This window comes from Micrasema longulum, unplaced genomic scaffold (genome assembly GCF_059751315.1).
Source record: "Micrasema longulum isolate JH-2025_06_02 unplaced genomic scaffold, ASM5975131v1 h1tg000146l, whole genome shotgun sequence".
Taxonomy (NCBI): Eukaryota; Metazoa; Arthropoda; class Insecta; order Trichoptera; family Brachycentridae; genus Micrasema; species Micrasema longulum.
In genome coordinates this window covers 8,156-30,251 of record NW_028277352.1, presented here as the reverse complement: position 1 = coordinate 30,251, position 22,096 = coordinate 8,156, and the positions used below count along the sequence as shown (strand labels likewise).

General features: G+C 31.0%; 1 protein-coding gene across 1 annotated transcript; it reads right to left on the bottom strand.

Moving 5' to 3' along the window:
* Positions 1–1,543: 1,543 nt before the first annotated feature.
* On the bottom strand, positions 1,544–19,190 carry LOC148284152 (uncharacterized). Its single transcript, XM_088242575.1, has 6 exons — positions 19,086–19,190; positions 17,032–17,196; positions 15,613–15,713; positions 15,218–15,377; positions 14,205–14,417; positions 1,544–12,107 (listed from the first exon to the last, which is right to left on the bottom strand). The coding sequence occupies exons 2-6, from the start codon at positions 17,108–17,110 to the stop codon at positions 12,025–12,027; spliced, it is 636 nt and encodes a 211-aa protein (XP_088098701.1). The 5' UTR covers positions 17,111–17,196; positions 19,086–19,190; the 3' UTR covers positions 1,544–12,024.
* Between the last annotated feature and the right edge of the window lie 2,906 nt (positions 19,191–22,096).

The window sequence follows — 22,096 nt, the reverse complement described above, 5'->3', positions numbered from 1 at the left end:
CTTTGTGCCCAAAAGAAATTAATTAAGAATAATTCATTGGGTTGAGGAAAATAGGGAAGTGCATTCTTCACCAATTGGAAATAAATTAATTGGACACAGTCAATTTAACTGTATTCAACAGTTTATTTACTTAGTGAAAACCAAATTCCATCTTTATATATAATGTCTGCATCATTTTGCGTGGTATTTCACTAGGACTCAAAACAATGGACTTCTGAATCGATGTCCAGGAAGAATTTTTGGAGTGTTATAACCATCATTATTTCTCTGTTCGCATCCAGCATCGCTCTGCATTGGTGCTGTAAATTGTAAGTTGATCAGTTATACTTGGAAAGTAATGTGATCTGTTCTCAATTTGTTGCAACAGAGAGGGAAAACACTTTAGCGAATGGAATATGGAAGTCTAGGCATCTACAGGGCTTTTATGACTTGTCATTGTCTGGTTTAAGTGGCCGCTTTACACACTGTGTAGCAGAATGATAAATGTTACAAACTGGTAAAAGATGAAGTATAAAAAAGGCGTTGCCTAGTACGTGAACTAGTTCAGCCAGATGAATCTCACCCATATGATTTCAGCTCTTTTACTTCACAAAAGTCAACAGATGGAAGAGTTCAGGAAACATAAACAAAGGCAGAATGATAAATGTTACACAGTGTGTAAAGGCCACTTTAACCAGCCAATGACAGGTAATAAGCTCTGTACATTGCCTAGACTTCCATACTCCCTTTGCACAAAAATTTTCCTTCTCTGTTGCAAAAAAATTAGATCTGAATGACTAGGGAGATCCTAGTTAGCGAGGAAATCCAGCCTGTTTGCAAAAATTTGGACATGCTAAAAACATTGTTGAAGGGGATCTGTCTTACACTTCAAGTGACAGTTTGGTGGGCCTGCATTTTATTTTTCTTTGTCGCAATTTAACACAAAAACAGAGAAATTACCTTTTTAGGGGATTTTATGTAGAGAAATTATAAGTATCAGGTGTTTTCTTTCGTGCTGATCGAACTTTCGATTGGTTTTACCAGATAATGACGTTTTTATTTTAACATTTGTGTTCTGACAGCTTGCTAATTCGGGAAAACGTTTTTAAAATTCAGTGTTCAGTTTAGTTCCTCAAACCATGAATCTACTGCGTGACAATTTTACAAGATTATTTCTAAAACTGAATTGGCCTTCACAATCCTGTGATTATTGAATTATAATGTATCCATAGGAGTCTATGGAAACCTTTGAGTAATAATGTGTGCACTACGGTTTTTAGCGGAAGTGGAAACAAACCATCAACTCTTGAAGCATTGGAAGCCAATTAAACACGCACCATTTTGGAAATAATGCCAAATTTGTTGGAAAAAGTGCCCAAAATTGGACCGACAAAATACACTATGTAACTGTTAGTCGCGGAGGACATTATAGTCAAATATGTTTTTTTTCAAATGTGCACAGTAAAAATAATCTCATTCCAACAAATATACTTGGTTCTTTTATTTCAATTTCAAGTTGTATCACGCTTAGAAAAGCAGTTTATATTCAATAATATAAAAGAGCCACAATAAATATTTATTTATTTATTCAAGAACATGACAATGTTATACAATTCAATGACACAGTTCATACACTTCATAGAATTTAATAAAAACATAACTTTTAAACTAACCTTAAACAAATTATATTTATTGTTATAAATTTAATTTTAAATCTATTCATTAAATCAAATCAGGTTTTAAGTGAGATTCATTATAAAATCAGACTTGTGCATTCTGTGCCACAAATTAATTACTTAATTTAGGTGAATAAACGATATAGGAAATGTGAAAATTATAAAAGAAATATTTTGAATCTGTGTTTTGTAGCATTTTTTAATTGTAAGGAATGAGGAGAAAAAAATTAACAGTATGTATTTTCTTTTTCTACCACTCATCTCTTTTTAATGATCATTTCATCATGTTCAGTCATTTGTTTGCAATCGCAGAAACAAATGCATGTAAATAAATTAATTTGCCAATATTAATTTTGGTGCATAGACTATTTATTTTGTGTACAAAAATAATGGGTATAGAATTAATATTTAACTGACACATTGATCGCTATTCCATTTTATAAAAAAATTGGTCAAAGCTTAGGATATGTTATATCATTATGATTTGATTCAATACATGCTATTTTAGGGTCGGTTTTTTTCATAAATAATTAGAGGATGTATTAATTTTTGGGGTACAGGCAGCACCCCATCAGAATACAGTCAGAGCAGTGTTATAATTTTATGCGCGCTTTTCAAGTAGAAACTGAAATAAAATAAGTTGAAGAAAATAATTTTGGAAGCATAGGCATTTACAAAGCCAGACAACATAACAACCTCTTAATTGCTTGTTCAAGTAATCACATTACACGCTGTGTAACATTTATCACTATGCTTGAAGATCGACATAATATAAACTGATAATTTTTTAAAGTTTTTTCTGTGTCCTGAGGTGGTATTCTGGATCTTCTCTACCCCTAGAGAGCGATCAATTTTAAGATTTTTTTTTTTTAAAGTGACGAGACTCTGCTTTACATAATGGCCACACTGATGACTAAACGGTCAAATGGCGTATAAAACTGCTGCAATAATGGAATAAAACTAATACGGTTTGATCAATTGAATTAAATGAAGTGTTTTGGGTAATATTTAAGATCGCAATAATATTCCAAATGAAATCTATCATGTTTGATTTCACGTGTTCATATTTTTTTACGTTTAATCATCAGTGTGGCCATTATATGAAGCAAAATTTCGTCACTTTAAAAAATTAAAATTCTTCAAAGTAATCACTCTCTAGGGGCAGAGAAGATCCAAAATACCACCCCTGAAGGAATTAAAATTCAGCTTTGTTTGTGAAACAGAACCAGGACCCTGGATGAGTGTTATTTGCTCGATTGCTGCTCTCAGGCAAAAATCCTGAGAAACATAATTTTTTTGGAGATAAGTCTGCCATGAAGTGTAGTGGTTGGGGCATTTGCTTACGATGCATGAGGTTACGGGTTTGATTCCCGACAAGGTAGACATAAAATATAGGCTCATAATGTGGTTTTTCACGGAAATGTTTCATTGTACCTGGACTGGCACCTAAAGCATAAGGCTGATCACCTTACCTTCATGTAAAAGGTGATGAATGATTGTATTGATAATATATTTGGAATATCATATGTCGATTTATTATGAAATTTAAAAGGATATGCGGTACCAGAAAATCATCATTTTTCTGTCACTGTCTCGCAAATGGCCCCCATACTGTGCGAAAAAGAAAACTGGACATCAGACTGATTATGTCTAATTAAAATCGACATTTCATTGTCACGTTTTCGAAACCACAAAGGTGAACTAATTCAGTTTTTTTTTTTAGAAAGAGTATCTCGAAATGAAATTTTCTGTGTGCATACATTTTTTGTTTTCCAAAATTGTTTATCATTTTTGTGTAACATACATTCGAAGATGGCAGATAAAACTTCACGATTTAGAGGGTTTTTGGATGGTCCTAGCTCCCATAAGAAACAATTCATGAAAAAATCAAAACAATAAAGACACGCCAATGGTAAACATCCATAGTGTGTAAAAAAATCACTGCTCTTGGACAATAATCCAGGGAAAAAATATGGAAATTCGTTTGTATATAGAAAAGTCAAAATCGCGTTTCCTCTTAAGCACTATTCTATAATTAAAATTATACACTGCTCAAAGATAACACTTAATATTTTCAATATTTTTTTACCAGTTAATTAAGTTGTCGACATATTTGTTGTTTACAGGAGGACTATTTTAATAATTACTTGTGGCCCCAATGGCGATTAATGTGTCAAACTATTTATTAATATTATGTTTTACAATGTGTCCGTTGATTTAAGTCTGGTTATAAACCAATATGATTTAAAATTAATATTGGGTATTAACATAAGTTGTATCCGTTTTTTCGAATTTAAAAATGAGCACCAAAAGTTTTGGAAAATGGTACAGATTAAACGTCATTAAAAAAAAAAATCTGCTCTAAAAGAAATTGCATTTGGTTTTATGCTACGCATTTTATTTTAATTTAATATAAGCCTTAATTAACGTAGTTAATGTCTGTTTTTTTCCAAATTAAGAGAACAAGAAGACAAATTACGCTTTAAAAAATATATATATATTGCGATCAAATTCAACCTGAAATGAAAAAAAAACAACGGTGTTCTAATAATTTATTCTACTCTAAGTTAGTTGTCTAGTTCGTCATAATATCTTATATATCGTAATATATTATTTTTTTGCCTTAGTTTGAGGGAAGTTCTGACGTATTTTAATCACAAATGTTATCAACAAATAATAAAAAAATAAAGTTCTGAATGCTTGAAGGTCAAATTTTGGAAAAATCTAATCTAAGTCTAATAATTAGCAAATGATCTCCTCTACATGCAAACTTTCATTGGCGGGTTCAGATTCACTCACCTGTATAGGTATTTAAATGAACAAAATAGAATAAAAAATAAATAAGTTGAAAAAATGTATTCTCCTTATTTGTTTTCTCGAACACGAACACAAGGTGTTCAAAATGCTTTATTTCATCAACTTGACACTCCATTTTAAGGGTTGTAAAATGCTACATTTCACGTAAAAGTAAACTCAATTTCTTGTGTAGTGGAAAATTTCCTTTCGAATGACGATTTTGTTTTACTTTTGGTGCTCATTTTTAAATAAGAAAAAAAAAACAGACACTACTACCGTTAAAATCTAATACAATTATTCCCCGATGTGTTGAATCCTTAAAAACAAGCAAATTTGTGCGTCGAACACATCAAACTTGTTGAATAGTGAAACATTTCATCAAAAAGACAAAGAAAATAAACAAAAAGTTTACACTTTATAAACAAATCTTATTGAATATCAATAAAACATAACAATAGGTAAAATAATTACATTTGTTAATCGAAAATAAAGTTTCAGGGGACGGAATATTGTTATAAGTAATGCCTTTTATAAAATAAAATCATCGATATCTTCTTAATGTAAATATATTCTTAAGATAATAAATTTATGTGCGTAATTAACTAGAATAATATAATTTTAAAAGATGTATTGTAAAATCTTTCAAATGTATTGGCATTTTAAATGCAATAGTTTATTTTCTCAATACGTAGCATTGCTAGAGACTCCCATATTATTTTAAATAAACATAATTCCTTTGCAAAAATGACAATATTTTTTCACACAAGTATATAATTTGAAAAGAAATTGTTTGAGCAACATTCCTCTAAGCAAAAATATTCAGAAGCAAAACTCAAGGTGAAGAAATTACATTCGAATTTCATATGCAGAGAATAACATGAAAGTGAGGACGGTAGAATATACTTGGTTTGTCTCTGAATACTGACATTAAAATAGGATTTAAATTGTGCGCCATTAACTTACAAAATTAGGTTAAGTTATATTGGAATATATCTGTAACACAGATAAGTATTTATACTTTAAAATAAGTAGTGTATCAATGGTCTTCTAGGAAGGCGGGAGCCCGCAAGTATGAATAAGAGGCAACTTGGGTTAAGGCTTAAGGCTCTCTCGACACATTCGTAACACATGTCCAACTTGCTTAGGAATTTCTAAAGCAACTATTGACACTATGCAAGTGTCTGGAACTCTCTTCTGTTCTCGGTCTAAATAAAATGCTCAGAATTTAACTCTTTTATAATGGCAGTATTCTTATAAAAGTGCAAATCCTGCCACCTTACCAAAACTCAACATATGACATTTCTGAGATTTGAGAGTAAGTTGTTGAGGAGAATATTAGGTATAATAAGGTGGTTCGATTTCATTATAGACATTGAAGTAATATAATGAAGATAACAGTCTCCTATAACAAGGGTTTGTGGGGTGCAGCAGTGAATCTGAGTTGGACAGGTGTTGCGGATACATCTATACAACGCAGTCAAAATTTTATTGTTTTTCATTTGTCAATTTTTTAACTGGAATAAAACAGTGATTTCCATTTTTGTTATGGTCCTGTATGTTTTATAAAATTATCATATTGGTCGGTAAGTGGAATCGAATCTTAAATTCAATCTCTATTTTATTATAATACATTACAAATTAACTGTATTAACTAAAATATCTAAGGGATAAATTACCTTGTGTACCAGTTTGAGGTATAAAATTAGGAAATTACTATAAACACATTGTATATAATTATTGATTAAGTTACCCACAGAGATTAAACGTATTTATAATCACTGAAGTATAATTAAATAGATATGAAGATTCAGCGAATTTAAAATCGTGTTTTAGAATGATCGAACAACATTGCTGCGCAAAACGCATAGTAGAGTAAAAAGGACTAACTGTTTATGCCGCTTACTCTGAATTCAAAGTTGTACGTTGGGCCCTTTTGCACTGCATTACAATTGCACTATTTTCTAAATTATGTTCCGGTATCTTTGTTGAATGGAACACAAGTCAGCTGAACACATATATATCAATATTCATATTATTACACTATTGTGTAAATATTTCTCGATATTTTAATGGGTAAAACATTGATTTTTGTATTTTTTTGTCAGTAATTTATTATTTAAATTTGGTAGATGTTTAAAAGTATGTTTCTTGTTTTACCAAAATAATTATGCAGTTTTTTTACTTTCTTGTTTACATATTCAGAAAAGAAAACACTGTGATCAAATCTTTAGGCCTCATACTATTTTTTTACGAACCTCCCATCATTTTGTAGACAATTGTCATAGCGGGGCACAAGCTTTTGTATTATCTTTTCATAAAAGGGTGCCTCCTGCGATGCAATTTGCTCCTCAGTAAGAGTTTTCCCCTCAAACCGAGAAGACAGTTTTTTATCAACAATTTAATGAAGAAGTGATCTTGAAATTTGGGGAAATTCCATAGAGAAAGTAGAAATTATAAACTTTCAGTTTTATTTGAAAAAAAATTAAACTGCACAAACCAGTTCATCAATAATCAATGATGGACGCCAACTTTGTCCGTTGTCTTGCACATTATCAGGACCTTTATTGAACTGACTCACCCACTTCCTTACTATCAATGATCACTTAACACTGTTTTTCTATACACCTCAAAAATTGTTTGATGAATGTGGACTGGATTATTTTTTTTTCCCATTAAGGAAATAAATTTCAGACCTCGTCTCACAAGCGGCCGAATTAAAATTTTTATTAAGCATTCCAAACAAGCACCATGAAGCATGCGTAACTGTCAGCTAATTCATAATGGCATCAACTCAATAGGTCAGAGTAAGTACCACGCATGTGCGAATCTGTGATCACAGCGCTGCGATAGTAAGAAATACAAATGTAACTTTCTGGATATGTAAGACAAAGTTATCGATACATAATGTTATAATTAGTAGAAATAGAGTACAACAAATGTATATTTTGAATTATCTGAAAAGCACATGTGTGACATCAAAATGACGTGACGCTAACTGCGAGTCATTTTGTATGTGCTCATTTTTAAACCTGAAAAAATAAATGAAAAGTTGTTTTGTATATATTGATAGTAAAATCATTAGAATCGTAAAAATCCAATCTAAAACATTATTCTTGACTTGTGAAAATACCCTATTATAATTTGTTTAAAATTTGTTAAGTTGAAAATACAACTGGCACAGTATATACAAGAAAACAGCCTAAAATTATTATTTTATAAATATTTAGCTCTAAGAGCGTGAGATTTTTAAGTCTAAGATTAAGAAATAGGTACACATTGTTTAAACAGTAATATATGTGAATATTACTAAGTAACTATTTGAGATGTAAATATTTACATACCTTAAAAAATAAGCATTTTTAATTAAGTGCATTGAATGAAATATGATTTTTGGTGACTGGAATGTTAGGATTTATAAATGAGTTTACCTAAAAAACTAATAAATATTACTTGTCCATTAGTATTGTTTTTCTGTGTCCCAGCGGACAGAGAAAAGAGTTTTGTGTGTGATCTAGCAGTTGAAGCATAAGACAAATAATCTCAAAAGAGAATATCAAAATTGTCAACAGATTAGAAAAACAGCTTTTGGTTTATTAATAGTTCTATGCACCGTTGGGGCAGAGCCGAACCAACTATAAGTTCAGTTGGCACAAAGATCCGGGAGAAAAATATACGCTCCTATTAATTTACTCCTCTCTCTGAGATGGTTTTAATTAGGTGCCTCCCTTCTTCGATTCTACTGAGAACCTCGTCGTTAGTGATGTAATCTCTCCAGGGAATTCCGAATATTCTTCTGCAGCACCACATCTCAAAGGCCTCTGTTCTTTTTCTATCTCTTTTGGTAAAGCGCCATGTCTCACAGCTGTACATCAATATGCTCCATACATATGTCTTGGCCAGTTGCTGGCGGAGCTTTAGGTCTATGTTGTTTGATTTGAAAATCTTTGACAAAACGCAAGGATCGTTTGATGTATGCGGCCGCCGACTTTTCTTTTTATTCTGCCATCCCGGGTGATTCTGCTTCCGAGATATTTAAACAGTCAGAGAGGCGAGCCAATGGATCGGTCACATTGTGCACCTTGAGGGTCTTATGCACGATACAATGAAGGGAATTGCTGGGGGGGCAAATCACAGAGGGCGCCACCGATGGGAGTATATGGCACAGGCGTATGAAGACTTGAACTGCGCCTCACATGTTGAGCTGAAGAGGGCTTCAGAGAATAGAGCACAGCGGAGGATGAGATGAGGGACTTTGCTGCAGACTAATCCCCAGAATTGAGGCTGCGAAGAAGATTGATTTATAAATGTGTATATTCCCTGTCCCTTTTCAGTAAAAGAGCTAGATCCTGATAGATCCGGCGCTGTTGTTGAGTGCATATTATAAAGGGGATGACAACAATTTTGGTTCTTCTTTTTATTTTGCCTCCCGTGTGACTTAATCAAATGTTTAGATTTTCTGGGCATTTTTATTCAGTCATAAACAAACAAGTTGTGGTAGAATGAGAAACGCACCTCAGATTTCTTATCCAGGGCCAGGTCACAACGCTACCACAAATCCTTAACACGACTTGTTGCATTAACTCATTTGTTTTTTGGTTCAAGATTATATTTTAATCAGATCTTGGAAAATTCTCCGCAAAATACATATACACATATTTTTTTGTTATGAAAACCGATCAGAAGAAGTATCCTAATAGAAAACTTAGTATATAAACATGACATAGAAATATTTATATTATTTAAATTTGATAAGAAAACAGAACAAAATATATATTTGAAAATAAAATGGTTAACATTCATAAATTTTACTAACAAAAACCAAACAATATTTATAATGGTACTGCTACACTTTGTGTCATTGTATTTTACACATTTTGTTTTAAGAACAATATTTTGGCAAAAACAAACATAATTTAGTATGCAAACTTTTGAATACATAAGAAACTTTTAGTAAAATGAATTATCTTTCTTTTTTATTTATCCGTGCTATTGTATGAAGTGGAAGGTTGGACTCTCGCAAAATTTCCATGATGAATAACATTGAGACATTTGAAATGTGGTTGTACACGAGAATGCTACGTATCTCATGGGCTGATCGAGTGTCCAACAAAGGGGTACTGAACATAATGGAAAAGACAGCAGACTCACGGATCAGAGGTTCGAGGTTCGAACTCCATTCTACCCCAACTAGATTTCCATTTTCCAATAGTGGGTTATTTACAACTCGTTGAAAATGGTCACCAAAATTGAAATATTTAAGTAAATTATAAGAACGCTAATATTTCTTTTTTAATAAAAAAATATAAAAAAAGAACTGTTAACCACTGTCAAAAGACGTATATAAATGTGTAAGATAAGGTTAAAAAGCTGCAAAATATAAACTGCCACTGTTAGGTGTCTCAAACAAAAATTACAAAGTTGAAAAGTCAACTTATAATACACATTAAAATAAACATTTGTAAATTTAAAATATTCATAATATTTTAACTGACATAGATAAAATTATTCAACATAATGTCATAGTGTTTGATTATTGTGAATTTCAACAGTAAAAATCTCAATAACTTGGATACATATTACATTTGTCAGGAAGCATAATATCTCATATTATGATACATTTTAATAATAATTAATATTATTATCTACTCTATGAGTGCGTATATCAAATATTTATGTTTCTAAACATACAAAACATTAATTAGAATTAAAGAGAAACTTTTGTTGAAATTAGAATTCAGTCAATATTAAAATAAAATAATCAATACAGTGAGACTGCATTTTGTATAAATTAAATATGAGCACAGGATTTATTTTAAATAATCAAACTTCATACTGTCAGTACAATTGAAATTGGTAAAAAATATCTAAGACAATCGTAATTAAGATTTTATTTTGATTTTATCATTTAAATCGTACTTCTACAAATAATTAAATAAAGTTCAATGTCTAAATATTTGAAAACATAACACTATTTTAATAAATGAGGAAGTTCGGAAGTTTAAAAAAATAAATTGTTAATAGACCACCAAACAAAGCTAAAATTTTAAAAAAACATGTATCGTATTATGACCGCCATATTTTTTTCATAATTTGGCACAGAATTACCTATTTTTTAGAGCTTACACATTGTGTACAAAAAAAGTGAAATTTAAAACAAATAATCACTAATTTAGTGATCATGTTTGTGGCAATGGAAAATGTTTTTTTTTTTAAATACCATGCATATGGTAGAAAATTTAATTTAAAAAAGCATTAACTTCTTAAAATGTTATAAACTTCTATGAAAATTTAAATTTAAGATTAGATTTCTCCCAAAAAGATTATGTTTAATCAATTTTGATTTTAGAACGACAGTATGTTTGTTATTTATGTGCCAAGATAAATAATAGAGAATTTAAATCTGTTTTAAAACACTACACTTTACAACACTATATTATTATTGTTATTTAGTGAAAAATGGTGGAATTAAATATTTCAAAGTTAAATTAGTAAATATAAAATAAGCGACGCTTATGAAACAGGGCTTACAACTGGCTCAAGAAATCTACATTACCTAACTATAAAAGTTTGAACAATATTTTATGATAACGTATGTAGATATTTTTAATAAAGCTTCCCCAAGGGCAGGGCCGGGCATGCCATAGGTTCAGTTGGAACAATGAACCAGACACTTGCTTAAACAAGTATATTTCTTCTCTTTTCAGTAAGCGACGGGGTGCTTGATCCCGTTAGATCCGGCCCTGCCTAAGGAGTCAGTTTGGGGTCCCAATTGTACAACTGATCACCTTTTCTTAATGTAAAAATGTGAAATTTGCTGCAATTAGTATGGTAATATAATTACTCTTTTAATCTTAGTCTATATCAGATAGAATGTGTGAAATATCCCAAATATTTTTTTGGCATTTTTTCACTTTTTTTTCTTATTCAATACCTATTGATATTTGGTCATTTGAGTTAGGTCAACAAATATATAATATACCATTGATATTTTCAGCCATACAAACTATTTATCCAACATAAAAACTTGTGTGAAAACCTTGAAAACCGGCCTGATAAGTTAAAAGGGTTTATTATTTACACCATAAAGAGCAAATAAGCGTGAATTGAATAATAGAAAATACAATGACAGGTCATAGGCCTGTAAATATTTTATTATATATATTTAAGAGAAGTCAAAGAGAAGGTTATTTATCTAAGTATGTTGAAATATTGCGTTAGATTAAGAGAGATTTAGATTCTCTAAGATTCATCCATTAAAGTATAGAAAATAAATCTAAGAAAAGAAAACAATGAAAAGTACTTTCATTTTCATAAAAGCTAATCGGGGATGTTCTGCAATAAAGCAGCACTTGACTATATACAACATACACTTACTCATTACTGATAATTGGTACACTTTTCATAATGTTCTCACAATCTTCCAGTTACCCTGGTGTCTTGTTACATCTCTTCCGAACATTCACTAATTGTCAACGTTTAGATGCATTTGTGAAGCGAATATTGTTTACTGTTTTTCTTAACATATTTAGAAGTTCGTCTCGACTTTGTGGTCGATGAAAAGTTGTTTCCAATATCAGACTTCAGTGCTGTGGGTCTGTATTCTAACTTTCTTCTGACTGCCGTTGCGAGACAGTGTAGGGGAGTGTCCCGAGTAACCTGGAATATTAAAAAATCAATATTAAATTATTAGTTGTAAAGCAAGTGCGCCTGCGATAAATTTAAACAAGTGACATTTGATATATTTTTTTTCTGAATATTTTAATGGAATCTATTGAAAGTAAAACGGGACAAAAACACATTTGTTACAGAGATGTATTATTTCACAGTGATCGTAGAACAACGACATTGACTTTTTCTACATTTGATTTTGAAAATTTTAAATAAAGGCTTTATATTCAAGATTTGCGAAAAATAAAATATATAAAACTAACCCAGGTATCAAATTATACACTTTTATACTTTTCAAGTTGTGACATTTTAGTGTCAAAAAATAATTTTTACCGCTCTCATGTAAGTTTAAAAAAATCACTATGATCATTTTTATTTATTCTATTTTATATATACCCCCAGAGGGCTTTTATATGACAATTACAAAATCACAATTCAAGCGTTTCATAATGAAAGTTAGTATGTAGGTCTAATAAATATGTACCTAATAGTTTTTTTTTAGTAACAAATTACATTATATGAACTACATAAATAACAATAAAATATTGTAAACTTGAGACAAGATCTGGACTTTTTTGGTGTGAGTCTTTATAGTTTTAAAAATTCACTAAGATAGACCAGATCTTGTCTTGAGGTAGTAATTTTTTTTTTTTTTGTCCTAGCTTTAATTTTATTTAGTTGTATTTTATTTTATTAGTGCCTGTATCTATTGTAAGAAATTGTATTTACCATCGTTAGAATGGACTGCATAAGTCCGTCAAATAAATAAATAAATAAATACATAAATAAATAAATAAACAAATAAGTAAATAAATATAACATAAAAGTACATAGGTACACAATTAATTATTTTCAAAAATCATAGCAGTTTTAGGCAAAAAAAATAAGTAAACAGTGGGAATTATTTAAGTATAGGTAAGTAAAATACAAAGTCAGTGATTTTTACTGCATTCTACAGCATTTTACAGCATTCACAATGGAGTTCTGGTGCCGACGCTTATGTATGGGAGTGAAGTATGTAATTGGAAAAATATGAAAAATGCTGTCAATATGCAATCTTTCAGGCGAGTTTGTGTGAAAACTAAGTATGACAGGTGCAGTAATATCGAGATCCATGTATTATGTAAGGCATCATTGACAAAATTATGAAGGGAGTACTGCATTGGTTTGGACATGTAGAGCAAATGGACGGCGAAATTTCTTTTCTTTTCCTTTCGGCTTAAAGGATTGATGATGGTAATGTTGATGAATGCAAAAAACAAGAAAGATCAAGAAAGATATGGTAAGACCAAATCGTTTTCAAAATCAGATTGTATAGTTGCATTCACATAAAAAAGTTATTTGTTACTCACCACGGTAATCTGCTTCCATAGGAATGCACATAATAAGAGAATAGTTCATTATTTAATTATATAACTGAATACATAAGCATTTTATAACATTGATTTGCCAGATTAAATCTTTATTCAATCAGCTTGATAGACCAATAACCAGACTCATCGCTGTCACGACATCATAAGAATGCAGTACGGTTCTGAACGCTCTCTAGGGGATAGAGAAAGCTTAGCTACCACCTAGAGAGTTTTCAGAATCGCGCTGCTGGCTGATATGGTTTTTGATTTTTAACATAACATGTGAAAAAACTCCCTCGAGTCACTTTGTGGTAACCTGAAGTTACTTTAGGTTAACCGTAGACCGTAGGCAATCTGAGGTTAGGAAATGATCACCCGATAATCACTCTCTCTTTTCAACTTATTAAAATTATATGGGTGTCTAGCTTATTCATCCAATTAGATTACATCTCTTTCTCTCAGATGATTGTTTTATATATTTGTCTTAGGGTACTCAATATTTTGTCATTTTCTGACATCCCAATGGAGAATTTTTTAATTAAAATTTTTTTGAAACAAACCTTAATATAATGTGATATTTTTTTTTCTTATATTTCAAAGTGGACACTGAAAGGTTGTCTATGACATTAGAGGGTAGACTGTTCCACAATCGATCACCAACCATCTCATTTTTTGTCGATGATATTTTGTCAAAAATGAAATTACAAGTCAAACGGTTATTTTTCAGACATACCTGGGTTATGGATCCCCAGTCCGGGGGGCTGGCCTTCCTCACGGGGCGGCCTGGGCTTCTTGAGCGAGGAGCGGAGAGGAGACCGGGCAGCTATGACAGAGGACCCGTCGGCACTCAGCGACGTCACTGTAGTGGCGGTGGTGTTCATGGAAACCACACTACCATGCCCGTTGTAGTTGTATGGCTTGCCAGATGAATCCGTCATGGAAACACCTAAAAAATCACAAATGTAAATATGCAGTTTCGGATCTATCAATAAAAACCTATTTGGAAGTCTAGGCTTTTACAGTCCATTCCAGTCCAGTCCACAGGGGTTGAGGAGAATCACAGGAGCGTAATTACAAAAGTTTGGGTTATGAGTTAGGCTCGGTTTCAGTGATGCCATAATCATATTTTCCGAGTTTCATAGGATCAAAATCTATATTTGCGTTTATCACAAAACTGTGTTAATGTAGTTACATCCTTGTGATCCTAAACCCCGATGTATGATTATGGCATTGCTGAAGCTGTGCTTGACTTGCAATACACATTTTTGTAGCAACCCCCCTGTGATCCTAAACCCCCTAGAAGTACCCTGTCGTAATTCTAAATTTGGCTATTTTGAGTTAGGAATGCACTTTAACGACATTTTTTTCTGTTAGGAGAACACTCACATATCTATTACCAATAATCCAGTAAAAATAAATAAATGGGAAGAAATTATAAGGAATGTAAGGAAAGAATCTGATTGGGATCCATTAAAAGCGAATATTGTTTGTAAACATTCAAAAACAAACTTTTTTTAAACTCTAAAAAAACAACATCCTCCCATTTTTTTGTATATGATTCCAAAAAAAGATTCATACGTCTTACTTTTTTTTACAGATTCGATTTAAAATTTTTATATCTACGAACTTGCGCAGCGCAAAAATCTACATTTAGCTGAAAACCGCACGTAAATCGGTTAAGTTTAGGAAGGGTTCAGTGATATCACACGTACAGAAGAATTATTAATGTAAAAATATAAATATTACCACTACGTAAGCCATCTCTGAATCCGGGATTATTGATGGTGGTCCCATCAGGCCCGACTGACGCCTGAGGAACGGTTGGATCTCCCCCTTCGCGCCGTGAAAACAAAGTATCGTAGATGGCCATCACAAACAGGATACTGTTTAATGCTATTGCTAGAATCTGCAAAGATAAATTAAACATAAATAGAGGTACAGCCCATTTCAATCTTTATTAAGCTTTGCTTATGTGTGCGTGACATAATGTTTCCAAATAAAATACACAACAACCTCGATTTATAAAGTTTTGAAATAACATAGTTCACAAAAGCATGGACTGTGTCTGAGTATTGTGGGTATACATTAAAAGTGACCAATGAGTCATTTATATGGTTAAATAAATAAAGGAAATAACATACTTGAATATAAAATGCTTCTCCTCTTTCTATAATGAAGCCATTGGTGTCTCTGTCGTCTATTTGTATAGCAAACAGACCGGCTGCTACTATTGATAGCAAAGCTGAAATCAAAACATAAACATTGACGATTGGCAGGCAGGCAGAACAGGTGGTATTTTTTAACATGAAAACAAAACTGAAATAATAATATTTATTTACTAATTTAAATCTTCAAGTACAATGAATAAGTACTTTGGCGGACGTATTGGTGAAACCAATATCTTCCGGCTAAACAAAAAACAGACTGGTCAAAAGAATAGTTGTCCAAAAATTTGTACTAAAAAACGAAAATATATATCAATGGAAACCTACATGAAAAAAAAAAATAATAAAAGAAAAGTACATTATGTTATAAATACTAAAGGATGAAGAATGTGGAATCAGATAATCAGAAAATCAGTTTGGAATTTAAAATATATATTAAAAAAACAATAAAATACAGGGAGGTAAGGATTCTAAGGCTATATTAGTAATGCTTCAGGCGTTTCTTGAAGGTGGCTAGAGAAGGTGCATTTTTGATATGAAGAGGTAGCCCATTCCAAAGTCTAGCACCTTAAACAGAAAAGGAATAGCTGAAAAATGATGTGCTATGTCGAGGAATGGAAAGTGTTCTCTCCTGAGAAGAGCGAAGCAAAAGACCACGATCAGAAAGGTAAATGAAATTTTCAACAATATATTTTGGAGTGCAAGGGTTGTGAAGAATATTGTAAATAAGTGAGAGAGATTCAATGTTTATGCGCTGATAAAAACGAACATGAGTTTGTAGCGAAAGGGTGATACGTTCACATACTTTTTGAGATTGGAAATAAAGCGGATGCATTGATTTTGCAAACGCTCCAGACGATCTATGAGTTCCGTATTGGCGTCAAGATAGCAAATATTAGCGTAGCATAGAGAAGACAAAAGAATATATATGGAAGATTCATAATATATAAAAGAGATAAAAAATTTCGGTATACACCGGGAAAAGTAATAAAAAAAACACGATTTTAGGAAACAGCAGCCTAAAAAATAATCTATACCATATCAAAGGTTGCTTCACTTTAAATGTAATTTACGATCCTTCTGAATAGCTAAAGCTCTCATTCTCAAAACACTGAAATTTGTTTTATGAAGCAATTAAATAAAAGCGATAAATTTGGTTATATTAGAAACAATTTTGCACAAGCACAAACGCTGCTTTGCAGCAAAGAGGAAAAATGTTCCACAGTTGAGGCAATTGAACATTTAAAATAAAATTGTACTTGGCAGCAAATTAAAAAATATAACATTAAAAACTTATTGCAAATGTCAAAGTCTTTCCCGACAAAATGAAATGGTATTGTGGTAGTATTTTTAAAGCATAATGTATAGGATAGTGTAAATATTTTATACACAAACCTGCTAAGAGCGAGAAGGCCATTTTGAGCATAACCAAAGGAGTATACTTCATCACCACTTTGTCTTTGGAGACCACCATAGCGAGTTGGATGACAGAGAGGGCGCAAAAGAGTCCCAGACTCACCACACCTATCGTCCCCACTATCCCGGTTATGTAGACAGCCACTAGAATGCACACAAAACAGTTGTTACAACAATGGAATTGGAAACTTTTTGTACTTTTAAAAACTGATACCTTAAAAAACAAAATTAATATAAATGATATTACAAATACAGGGCAAGTAAAAACCGAAAAAATTGAACAATTTTTTAAGCTAATAAAGGCAAAATTACTGACGCCATCATTTAAATTTCGTATTAAATTATGGTGCTCCACAGGGATTCATTCTTGGCCCCTTATTGTTTATATTTATTTGTAAGTAAACTATTTCTTGTAAGTAAACTATTGTCGGCCTTGTGGTGTAATGGTCAGTGCTAGAGGTCCCGGGTTTGATTCCCGACATGGTTGATAGGAAATATTGATTTGAAAGGGTGTTTTCACTCTGGAATATTTCATTATCCCTGGACTGGTGCCTAAAGCGTAAGACTGATCATCTTACCTTCATGAAACAAAAATGATCAAGATGCGCTAAGATTGATGTACTAATGCAGTTCCTTGTGCACCATTAGGTGCGGAAAGAAAATGATGATGACGAAACTATTTCTAAGTTTTTTTTTATAAAAATATATTTTCGTTTTTCTTAATGAACCAAATCTTTTAACTTTGAGCCTATATCTAAAATTTAAAAATAACTGAGACAGAAAATTGGAATCAAATTGTGGAAGAGCGAGGTTCGAACATTGCACCTTTGATCCGCGAGTTCACAATACTACGACGCCAACGAGACCACAATTCAGTTTCAAATGACTTATTAATTCTTAATTATCTTCATTGATTTGCGTTTCTTCATTTTTAAACCATATTGTTTAACCACATGTAACTATTGCTAGGGTATAGATAAAAATATTAAATGGGATATTTATAAAAGTACCTAGTATCTCTTAAGAATTTAAAATGCAATAATTGAACCAAAACTAACCCCTATTCAGACAAAACTCAAAGTGAGGAAAGTACATTACACTAAACTCCCGTTGATCCCCTTTTCTCTTACATCACTTCACATTACATACATTAATATTGTTAATTTTAATAAAAATTTTCTACTGAAATTTGTATTACTGCGAAAATCGCTTTACTGAAATATTATCAACTACCTTTGGTTTAAAATCTTCTCCTTATATTGCTTTTTCAAATTTTCAATATTACTTGCTTTACCTGTTATTCCTTCTTTTTCTCTGCTGCATTGACATGTTTTTATACTTTTAAACTACTTTTAATTACTTATATTGTATATGTTTATGAAATCAATATATTGATGCTCTTACTATGTGTCATTAATTTTGAAGATGTTTTTTAAATTGACATAAATTTATTTTCTTATTTAAAGATTCTTTAAAGATTCTTCTCATCGTTTCGTTGAATCCCTTAAAATATGTATGTGTATATTTATGTGTTTCCTTTTTAAAAATATGTTATTATTTTATTTTATATTTACATCTAAGCATGTTTTTCATTCTTGATTTTAATTTAAAACTTTTAATTACTTTTACAAATTTTATTCATTTTTTAACTTTAATTTTAATTTTTAAACAACTTCTATTTATGTTTATTTTCCTTCTCCTTTTTGTACTTTGATTAATAACCTAACATATAATTATTTTATAATGTGGAAATTTCACTGGTCCACTAGAGTTAAGTCTAAATGTTTATTATATAAAACAATGTAACTGTACTGTATGTTTCCTAAATAAAAGAAAATAAATAAATAAAAATAAAATACTATCCTCACCTGCAAAATATTATCTGCCTATTAAAATCGACTTTCCCATCTTCAGTTTTTTCACTGAATACAGGCAAAAAGACATAAAAAACATCACTAACTTAAAAAAATGTATTTAATAATAAAACATGAATTTGCATATAAAGCAAAACGTTAAAGAAAGTGCAGACTTACAATTCGGCCGAAATCTTCCGACTTCTGTGCCACATTTTTCTCTGTTGTACAGCAACTTTTTGCAAATTCTCCATGGCCCAAAATATCCCTGATCGTGACCTAAGTTGTCAGCTGAAAAATAAGAGAAATTTTCAATCAATATTTTTGATATTGTGGAGTAAAAATATTAAAAATACTGAGTACAATACAATACAAATTATGGTCATTAGAAAAAAGTGAAAAAGTGAAAATATGTCATGTTTTTCAAGTAAAATTATTGTTAATGTAGGTTAAGTGTAAAAAATCGATGTAATTTATAAGAACCTACTGACAAGTTGTATTTATGCAACTCAGCAGGACTTTCATTTAAGACTATTTTGTAAATATTTTTGAAAAATAAATTAATAAAAATTTTAAAAATGAAAAGTTTTTTTAAGCGTGATTTCAAAAACTGTTTGTATTTTGTCTTAATATTTTGACTTTTGACACATCGAAAATACGCTGTAGGATCCCGAATTCCAACGTATTTGTAGCTAATATTTGTAAATACAGTAGAACTCCGTTTATCCGTACTCCAGTCATCCGGAATGTAAAATGTCCAGATAAAATAAAGATATAACAAATAAAGGAGAAGAAGGAGCTTTTGATCGTAATTTAATTGTGAAATTAACTCTGCTGAACTGGATCAATGTGATTCTAATTCGCTATATTTTTTCAAAAGCAATAAAATCCGGATTATCGGAGTTTTACTGAATATATTTTTATGTACTCATTTAGGGGCAGTTGCACCAAGAACAGTAAAGTTAAATAATATTGAAAGTTAAATCATTGTTGCGTTTTCCCAAAGTGGACAAAATAGGTTGAACTGAAAAAATAAGACAAAACTACTCATAGATTGAGTTTTTCTACTGACATTTCTTGGTGGAACTGCATTTTAATTATAATAATAAAAATACTTATATAGTTTTATTCCACTTTTATTTATTAAACTTTTACCAGTGACCGGGTTTCGTCGTGACCGACATCGTAAGACCAGTCTGGTATGGTAACATTAACATTATCTTACTTTTTTCAAACAACCTATTTCGTCTATTTAACTAAAACGAAATAATTAGTAATAAATTACAATAGGTATGGAGAATACCTTAAAAAAGTGAAAATGGTAGTCAAGGCATTTACAGAGCTTATGATCTGTCATTGGCTGGTTTAAGTGGCCACTTTACGCACTGTAACATTCACTATTTTGCCAATGTTTAAACAACCGTATTTATTCAATTCTTCCATCTGTTGATTTTAGTGAAGTTGGAGAGCTGAAACTTTTATTGTTGCGAAGAGATTCATCTGATCGAGTTATTTCACATACTAGGCAACGCCTGAAAACAATTTTCCAATTTTCAGAATCCAAGAAGTTTTTTTTTTTTATTAAAATCAACAAATGGAAGAATTGGAGAAACATGGATGTTCAAACATATACAAAATGGTGAATGTTACACAGTGTATAAAGTGGTAACATAAATTAGCCATAACAGGTCATAAGCCCTGTAAATGCCTAGACTTCCATATTCCATTATTTAAGGTATTCTCCATCCCTGTTGTAATTTGCCAATCCTTATGATTCCCGAGGGGTTGAAATCCAGTATTTTTACTTTTTTATTTTATTAACATAAATGGCAAATCTGCCTTTTACAAAAATTTATAATACTAACATATTTGGCTTAATATTATTTTTTTTTAAAACATAAATTTCCTTTTACCCAAGATTTATAAAAAAAATAAAACCTAAAAATTATACAAGATTTATATAAAAAAAAAATAACCTAAAAATTGTACAACATATTCAGTAGAAAGTTTAAACAATTCAAGAATAAATGTAAAAAACAAAATTAAATAATAAAATATTTTAAAGTAATATAACAAGAAAATCATAAATACTGTTTCATACAGCTGGGCAAAGTGAACAAAAAACTGTATATATTATGAAATGCATGAATAAATAAATATAATGACCATTTACCATCTTTGAAAAAGTTCAAAAGGTTTGTTCTATAGGAACAATACCCTACACTAAATATATCAGATACGTGGGAATAACTATTGCCGAGTTCATGAAGTCTGTTTAATGCGGCATTACAAGTATACACTGTCCGTGAATTGTTGCTACAAAACGGTGGCACCTGTCTAGTCATTCTTCCAGGCATCCTGAAGTTGATGAGAGATAATAGTTCAGGGCAAATCCCACATTGAATGTACAATTTTAAATAAATTTAAAAGGTCTATAATTTTTCTTATATTTTTCTTCTAACAAATTTAATGTTTTTAGTAAAAAATCGTGCAAATCCCACATTGAATTTACAATTTTAAATAAATTTAAAAGGTCTATAATTTTTCTTCCATTTTTCTTCTAACAAATTTAATGTTTTTAGTAAAAAATCGTAATTTAAAAATTCATAACTGATTCTAAGTTTAAAATTTATATCCGGTGAGAATTGTTTTTTTACTCTTTCAAGAGAATTTTGGTGACAGTTGTAGTAAGGAGTCTATATTGTAGAGTTATATTACTCTAACTGGCTTCTCGTTAATGAAGTTTACATAAACTTTAAAGTGCCTATCTTTTGTCAATAAACATTTAGACAAACTCAAATATTGCAATAATCATTATTTAACCTTAAACTTTTTTCTGTGCATTTTAAAAAAAAGTAACTCCCGGACTTAAGTTTTTTTTTCTCAAAAATAGTTCTCAATCTTTTATAAAGTGTATTTTAAAAATAACATTATGACAACATGTGCAGCGTCAGTAACACATGGTCTCAAGGCCGGGTAGACTCATTAATAAAATTAATACGAGGTAGCCATACCTCACACATAATTTCGCTAGTCTATCTTTGAAACCGGTATATTGTTGATTGCGGTATGTATGGTGTGACCAATTATTTTTCCATCCAAGCGGGACACCTATTAATAATATGTGTACTCAAGGTTTACATTTATTTCGGCTTGTATAGAGAAGATCTCTACTGTATATAAAGGTGGGC

Excerpts from the sequence above, each read along its gene's own strand:
- LOC148284152 (XM_088242575.1), bottom strand. The coding sequence starts at position 17,110 with ATGGTGGTCTCCAAAGACAAAGTGGTGATGAAGTATACTCCTTTGGTT. Across the intron at positions 15,378-15,612 it reads GAGAAGCATTTTATATTCAA|ATTCTAGCAATAGCATTAAA; the intron begins GTATGTTATTTC and ends TTATCTTTGCAG. Across the intron at positions 14,418-15,217 it reads CAGAGATGGCTTACGTAGTG|GTGTTTCCATGACGGATTCA; the intron begins GTAATATTTATA and ends GTGATTTTTTAG.